Below are 8,487 nucleotides of genomic sequence, written 5' to 3'. Positions count from 1 at the left end.
GCAAAACATGCAGTTACTTTCAGAAAGTGCAGTTACTTAGAAGAGACTTAGCTGAAAGTAAAAATCACTGAAAAGAAAATCGGCCTGGTTTAGGCCAAACCAGAACACGAGGAAATGATTGGCCTTTTTTTGCTGAGCTGGCACTTTCATTTCACAGGTTTACATCAGTGTTTTCACTTATAACCTTCCTGAAGTATTTGTTTTTGAGGCTAGAGCTCTTCACAGACAGGAGTTATGCATGTTACATGCTAGAATCCAGAGGAGGGCCACAAAGATGATCAGAGGGCTGGAGCACCTCTCCTATGAAGACAAGCTGAGAGAGTTGGGACTCTTCAGCCTGGAGAAGAGAAGGCTCCGGGGAGACCTTCTAGCAGCCTTTTAGTACCTGAAGGGGGCCTACAGGAAAGCTGGAGAGGGACTTTTTACAAGCACATGTAGTGACAGGACGAGGGGGAATGGTTTTAAACTGAAAGAGGGTAGATTTAGATTAGATATTAGGAAGAAATTCTTTACTGTGAGGGTGGTGAGACACTGGAACAGGTTGCCCAGAGAAGCTGTGGATGCTCCTCCCTGGCTGTGTTTAAGGCCAGGGTGGATGGGGCTTTGAGCAACCTGGTCTAGTGGAAGCATGTCCCTGCCTGTGGCAGGGGTTGGAACTAGATGATCTTTAAGGTCCCTTCCAACCCAAACCGTTCTATGATTCTGTGATTTAAAAGAAAAGCAATTGTTGGAGCAAAGAATTGAATATCCGTTACATTCTTAGCTCACTGGTAAGATATTTTGAAGTGAAAATCCTTTCAGTACTTTCGGATTGGTTCTAAAAAAGTTAAATAAAAACAAAAAGCCCAATAGCATGCTGACCCAGTTTCCTTCCAAATCAAACTCTTCTAACAAAAACTGCTCAGATGTGGCCAAATGACTTCTGCTTATACATGAAATGTATGTATGAGTTATAGTTATCGTGTCAGTGTGAAAACAGATTAAAATGAATGCTCTTTTAATTTTCTACACAATGTATGCTTTGAATGGCATTATTTTTTCAGTCAAGTAATTACAGGGTGGAGAGAATGTGCGGCCAATACCGGCAGGTTAATTACAAGACCAAACACCCACTACATCTTGCTCAAAGAGCATTGAAATGATTACGCACTGTTGCAACTAATAGCCTAGTTTGGACCACTGATTGGAGAGCTACCTTCAACTTAAAAGAAATGTATAACTTCTATCTAAGCATCTTTACCATTTTTACAAATAATGCTGTATACCACAAAGAGATTAGCTAAAAATCTGGAGACAGGGGATGTCAGTTTATTTACACTGTCCACTTGACACTTTTACATAGACTCCATTTCTTCCTTTCCCTTCTTATGGTCGGCAAATTTCTCACCTTTCACAACACAGCAGATTGGGAGAAAATACTTTATAAAGATCTTTGATTAAAAATAAAAACTGTCAGAAAGCGTTTGTGGCACCTACAGCAGCTCAACTTTGTTTTAACTGATTGCATTTTAAATTACATAGGATAAGGCCAGGAGAGATCATCTGATAATGTGTATACCAGCCATTAGATTTCTCCTCAATACCTCTATGTTGACAACAGCACTCCTTGGATAAAAAGTGTTTTCCAGAAAAGCGTTCAGTATTCATCTGAGGATGAATCCAGCAGAATTCCAGTATTAGGCTGGTATTGACTGCAAAGTTCTAACTGGGACCTGTCCCTCTTCCCATGTGCTTCTGATTTCCAGGAGCTGTTCACCTGAAGACAAACATACATCTTGCTGAAGTCAACATGAATGCTCACATGCTGCAAGCCAGTCAAACTCTCATCCACCTTGCTGAACGTGGATCAAAGAGCACACTTCAGTAAAGACTGGACAGAGGCTGTGCGTGCTCTGAACCTACAAACACAGGTATGCCTGAGCACCCTGTCCAGGCAGAGGATCCTGCCTTGAAGCCAGCTGTGCAAGAGGAGCTTCCAGGCTCTTTCTCCACTGCTAAATAGTCCACTGGACCATTTCAGCATCCAGATCCACCCCTTTGCGCCCAACCACCTGTAAGTTAAATTGTTAGCGTGGTCCGGCTATGACCCAGATAGTTCACAGATGACTCCTTGGCACAGACTAGGAGTCAGCACAGGCCAGTGACCACTCCAGCAGGCAACTTGCATGCAGCCACCCTGCTTTAGAGCTAAACCAGTTTAAAACCACGGAGGTGGCCAGGCTAGGTCAGTTGGCTGTAGGGCTAGAGAAAGGCCCTTACACTGTCTATTTTATTAGTACAAACATAACTCGAGGGATCTTGACCCAAGAAGCATTCACCAATAAATTACTTGGAAAGATCTTCTATACATAATGAAAATTAAGCATCTTCCTTAAGGGAATTTTCCTGACAGGTTTTGTAATTCATCCATATATAAACCAAAAGTAAGATACATTTATTAAGATAGTTGCCATTTATACAGTTTTGTGCTTCCCTCTCCCTAAAAATAGAGTGAGGATAATTGAACTGAAAACCTAAAGATCTCCAAAAACCAATTACATAACTTGCCACACTTGCCCTGTTTTCCCCTCTACTCCCCCTCCCTTACTTTTATTTTAAAGAGGTCAAGGTTATTAAATATAAGCTCCTACATTCATACAGTAAAAGTGGGATCTAAACATACAATAAAGATTTTTCATGAGGCATGAATTTGCCCACGTAGCCTATATGTACGATGTTTGTTTACCAATTAGGCTGTGAAATTGATACTTTGATGTACACAGTATGTGCAATTCATGCGGGTGAGATAATGGTGCAATGAAAAACTTCTTTGCCCTCCCTGACTCATGTGCGTTTATAGCGTCCAAAGCTGCAATCCTTATTCCGGCTAATTTATTTACCTCAGTGGGTGTGTCGTCTATGTAAGGACTGCAGTTTGATGACCCAGGTTTGCAACGTTAATGTTGTTCTAACATAAGCCTTTGCATTGTGTTATGCAAAATTACAGCTCTGATACTTCTGCGCTAGAAACGCATACACACTTGGGAAGCCATGAAAACGGTTACTTTAATAATTTCAGTCTTATCTATGAATTTATAACTTCCAATAGTGTGCTGATTTATACAGCGTGGCACTATACATCAGAAGCATGCTGCCTCAGAAAATTAATGCTGCATTCTGGCAACCATATGGGCAGCTGGCGAGCAGCCAGGAGACCAGCAGAGCACGACCCTACCTTCATGCAAACCCTCCCTACGCAAGAGAACTGTTTGCATGAACTGCACTAGTTGAGAAGCAGAAATAAAGGGATCCTGTACGTTGTTGTTGCTTATAACCATCAGATCCCCCGGGGACAGATGTACACCAACATGATTAATGAGAGAGGCTGCACAGACACGACCCCCTTGCGGCAGGTAACCACATGGGCACCATACTTCTTGATGTCTCCAGGAACGGAGAGGATTGCAAAGACCTCCTTGTATATCTGTGTTTCTTCTTTATGGATCTCTCTTCTACTTCTTGCTCTCGCCTGTGACAGAATTTAGCTTGCAAGCTCTATGGGGAAGGGCATTTATCTTATTTGTTCTGTAAAATGCATATTATACTTTGAGTGCTGAACAAACAATCACAATAATGGCTTAAGGTAGCTTAGTTATCTTAAGCACCTTAAAAAAGAACACTGTTCAGTAAGGAAAGAAGTAAAACCCATTTTTCATTATCACTTGCAAGTAAAGCAGTTTTTGTTCCGTGTTCTTTTGCTTCTCTCACCCTATTATTTCTCATCAAGTATGTGATCAGTTATAGAGTTAAAGCTAACTCTGCCAGGGGCTTCAGTGGGACTACCTACAGGAATGCTGGGCTGAATTGGAAAGTCCTCAAATACGATTCTGTCTTCTCACGATGTAAATGATAAAAATCTTAGAAAGAATACAGAAGAAAATTTTATTTAATGGTTTCAAGTAAGTTTATGCAATACCTTAAACAGAAGATGCCTTGATGATAGCTCAGATACACAATCCTGTTTATAATGTATTTTTTGCATATAATGCTTTCTATTCATAAATATCTCTATTTTTTTTACAACTGTTCACAGTAATCATGTCACTTGCTAGGCTTTACAGCAGCTGTTTCACTTCTCATTGCAATAGCCCTATGAAAAAAATAGGGTTTGAAAGTGAAGCAGCACACATTTTCCACTCTAAACTAGCTGGTACACTATAATTTCATGCTTTAGCTTTCTGCACACTAGCTTTTCCAAGGATATCAGGGCTTATGCTTTATCTCCCACAGTCAATCTCCATATGCATACTGTCCTGCTGGTTCACTCAGACAGCTGAATTCCTGTCTACATTATGATTTTTCTTAAGCCTTGATGCTGTACTAAAGCTGCTGCCATTTGACTGTTGATGGCAACAACTTGTTCTGCAGGTACAAGCAGGCCTGGTTTCTTTCAATACTTCTTCAGCACTGTCCAGCTCAGCACAGAGCTAATCAGCAGCGTGGTTGCTGCTGGTATCTGACCGTCGGTAGCATTTCCACTGCTCCTGCCACTACAGGAATGCATTGTAGTGACTTGGGATTCTGAGAAATGACATCTGAACATTATTAGCCTGCTCCAATTCTGCTCAGTTTGACGGATTTGTTTGTATCCAGGCTGGAGTCTAGCTATGGTTTAGAAATGTTGACTAGCTGCAGTTAAAATATAAATAAATAAATTCACAGCTGATTATACACACCACGTGGGTCCAGTACAGTGATAATTTTATTCCTGGTGCTCCTCAGCATTTGAAAACCCAGGCGTGCCAGCAATGCTAAATCAACTACTTTCAGTAGCCAGTTTTCCCAGAGCAACCGCCTCTTTTCCCCAGGAAAAACAGTTTTATCTATGTAGCTTGTAATAGCAAAATGGTGATCTATGCACACCCTGTACCTAAAAGCCTCCTTCCTAATCCTGAAGTAATACAACCACTGTTTCTCATCCTGTGTCTTAAACAATCCCTTTCCACCAACATCCAGACAGAGCCAAGTATCTAGTTCTGCGCACCACTCCGCAAATGTCATCTGTGACAGAGCACGCAGCTCTCTGCCTGGGTTGTGGACTATCGCATCACAGATTTTACATGGTTTCGTGATCTTTGCAGGCACTGCCAGAACATCCAAAGTTACCTTGTAGCACACTCTTTCTGGATATGGAAAACAACACCAGCCTCTTTTTTCCTTCCTTTTGTATAAGAAGAGTTATGGTTTTTTGTTTGTTTTTTCCTTCTTCTCTCTACACTTTACTTCTAAAAGGAATACAGTGTAGTTTTAGGATAACGATATTACAAGAACTTGAGGTTTTGTGTCCCCCCTCCAAATTCTCCAAGGGCTCTCAGAAGGGCTTTCAACACCTCCCAGAGCTTGGGACCTGAGAAATAGGATCTTTTCCATCTCAGAACTATAAAGCTCTAATATGGCACAGCTACAGATGTAGGGCAAAAGTATAACTGACCTTCACCTGTAAAACCAGAACTTCTGCTACTTATATAGGAGCTATACTGCTGGATAAAAACAATAATTTAATTGCCTAATGTAGACAAGGCCTCTGAGGAATCTCCTTCTTCAAATAACCCAGCCAATCAAAACTATCAGCAAAACCCACTCATCTGAATGCCCTCAGCAAAGAGGAACTTGAAATACTTTGCCAGGTACACTAAAAAGAAACAGTATTTCCCCCTTTTTAACCACCCGAAGAAACCAAAAAAGATGCACACTCGGATAAACGAGTTCAAATATGATTGTTCAAGCACTAAGTTTCAGAGGACACCCAAAGCGAAACAAACACGACCGCTGAAGTATTGGGATACATTACTTACTTCAGCAAGTTAAAAAACACAGCCAAACCCCCGGAGCTGTACTGGATTCGAGTCTATACAATGGACAATGCCTCTTACAGCCAACTGACAGAGTTTGTGAGAAACCACACATAAATCATATACCTAAAAAAACATTAAAACATTATCTGATGCTTCAACTTCATCTCCAGTTCATCTCAAGCTGTGGAAATTTGTGTCAATACAGCCTTTTCAGACAATTCCTTTCACGCAGTGCCTCAAAACCACCCCATAATCGTATGCTCACATACAGCAGCATGTTCGCTTTGCAGGGAACACCTGAGGCACGGAGAGTCTAAGTGCGGGGCTGGAGGCCCCAGGGCAGGCGGGCGGGCAGCACCCCTTCGCTCCGCAGCGCCCTTGACCTGCCCCCCGCCCCCGGCTGTGCGCCCTGACCTCTGCCCGCGGGCAGGGAGGGCTTCGGCAGCGAGGGCTGGGAAGCGGGGACGTTCCCGCCCGCCCTGGCACGGAGAGGCCACGGCGGGGCCGCCACAGCCTCCGCCCGCAGACCCTTTGTTCCCGCGGCCGCGCCAGCCCAGGCCCTTTGTTGCTGCGAGCGCCAAGGCTCCTGCTGCCGCTCCGGCTGCCGGCAACCCCCGCCAGCGCCCCGCCTGCCCCCACGCCGCCTGCCCCCTGCGCGGAGGCACCCCGCACCTGACCGCGCCCTGGCGCAGCCCGGCCGCCCCCGGCCCCGGCCCCGCAGGGAGGGGAGCAAGGGGAGCAGAGGGGGCGCCCTCCTGAGGCGCGCGGCCGCCGCCAGGAGGTGACGGCCGGCGGGAGCGCGCGCGGGCGCGCCCCCCTGAGGAGGGCGGGCGGGCGGCGGCGCGCACGGGACGGTGTGTGAGGGAGCGAGCGAGGGAGGGGAGGGCGATACTGGGGCGGAGAAAGGCGGCAGCGGCGGCTTCGCTCGGCTGTGGGCAGGCGAACGGGGACAGACGCCACCGAGCGGGAGACACGGCGGCCGCCGCCGGCTCGGGGCATTCTCCCCGCCCTTCCCCCTTTCTCTTTCTCTCCTTCCCCGCTGTCCTACGGCGCCGATCGCTATCGGCGGCGCGATCCCGGGGCGTTTCCGCGGCGCCGGTGCCGGCAGCGGCCGAAGGAAGAGCCGGCCCCTCCCCTCTCCAGCCGGGACTGAGGGACCCCCCGCTTCGTCCCCGCCTCCGCCCCTCGCCGGGGCTCGGCGGAGAGGGCCCGGCCCCGGCTCGGCTCCCCGGCGGCGGGCTCGGCGAGGATGTCGGGCGGCGGCGGCAGCCGGGAGGAGGAGCGGCGCAAACTCGCCGACATCATCAACCACTGGAACGCGAACCGGCTGGACCTGTTCGAGATCAGCGACCCCACCGAGGTAAGCGACCCCGGCGCGGTCCCCCCCCCCGCGCCCGACCGGCCCGCCGCGGCCCGGCCCGCCCCGCCACCCCCTCCGGCCGCCAGGGAGGTGAGGTACCGCGCCCGGGCCAGGCCGCGCCCGCCTCCGCGCCGCGGCCGGCGGTCAGCCTGGTCCCCCGCGCCGCCCTCCCCCCCCCCGGCCGGGGGGCTCGGGCACAGGCCTCCCACCCCGCTCTCCGTTAACGCGTGGCCCGCTTTGGCCGCGGAGGAGGCTCCGCTCCTCGTCGAGGAGGGCCGGGGAGCCAGTGTCGGGCCCCTTGCTGTGCTCGGAGCGGCTCGGGTGAAGGCAGGTTGCAGCGGCCGGGGAGAGAAAGGGAGTGCAGGGCCGGCGGGGCCCTCCCTCTCCGTCCCTCTTCCCCTCCTCCCCTCCCGCAGGCACATGCCGGTCCGACCCTTCGGGACAGACGGCTCCGAGGCAGGAAACCCTCTGGGAGCTGGAGGTGGTGAAAGGGGGCGGGCAAGGGCGGCAATACAGAAGCTACCCCCCCGCCTCCCCCGACGCCGAAGCGGGTTACCTCGGCGGGCTTTTTTTTGTCTGTGACTTAAACAGAGCCGAAAGGCGGCTGGTGGAAGAGAAGGACTGAGAAGCCTGCTGGGGGGCTGCTTTTTTTTTTTTTGGTTGCTGCTTGTTCATTTCTTTAAATATTCAGCTTTGTGCAGCAGTCACCTCTTCCAAAGCAACCTGCTCTGGTTCAGCGGCTCTCGGGGCCGTTGGTGCAGTCCCCGGGGTGGCTTTCCCAGGGCGTGAGGGACGGAGCGCTTTGGCTCGCTGAGACCGAAGGCTGCCAGCCTTCGGTGTAAAGTAAATACCAGGAGCAGGTTCCTAGTCCTGAGTTCACATGTTGTACCGGAAAAACACAGCGGGTAATTTCTTCCTAATGAAATGGGTGTTTCTGATGGCTGAGAGAGGCTGGGTTTTACTTTTTTTTTTTTTTTTTTTTTTTTTTTAAAAAAATAGTCAAACCACACCCTGCCGCTACCCCTTGTCATGTTCCCTTTGGCTGGTTAGTGGTGTGTGTCTGGTTTGAAAGCGGCGGGGGGGGAGAGCTGGGGAGGCAGGTTACAGCCGTGTTGATGTGTGACAACGGGCTCCCTGCTCGGAGGGTGGAGGCCGATCATGTGCGTGTTGCTGGGGAAAAGGAGGAAATTCACACTTGCTCTTGGCCTGGCCCCCGTCCTGGTTGTTTGTTAACAGAAGCCTCTGAGAAATCACGTTGGCTTGGTCTTGGAGCCTGCTTGTGTTTCTGGATCC

General features: G+C 49.0%; 1 protein-coding gene across 14 annotated transcripts in view; it reads left to right on the top strand.

The window, feature by feature from the left end:
- The first annotated feature begins 6,726 nt into the window (after positions 1-6,726).
- AFDN (afadin, adherens junction formation factor) overlaps positions 6,727-8,487 on the top strand; it is a 130,824-nt gene continuing 129,063 nt past the window's right edge. For all 14 annotated transcript variants that reach the window (XM_068398043.1, XM_068398054.1, XM_068398033.1 and 11 more), the window contains exon 1: positions 6,727-7,194. In XM_068398043.1, the coding sequence (XP_068254144.1) occupies positions 7,084-7,194 (111 nt within the window). In that variant the 5' untranslated portion in view covers positions 6,727-7,083. The remainder of the gene's footprint in view (positions 7,195-8,487) is intronic.

Source organism: Nyctibius grandis, chromosome 1 (genome assembly GCF_013368605.1).
Source record: "Nyctibius grandis isolate bNycGra1 chromosome 1, bNycGra1.pri, whole genome shotgun sequence".
Taxonomy (NCBI): domain Eukaryota; kingdom Metazoa; phylum Chordata; class Aves; order Nyctibiiformes; family Nyctibiidae; genus Nyctibius; species Nyctibius grandis.
Note: the sequence above shows the minus strand (reverse complement) of the source record. Positions and strands in the feature narration are given on the sequence as shown.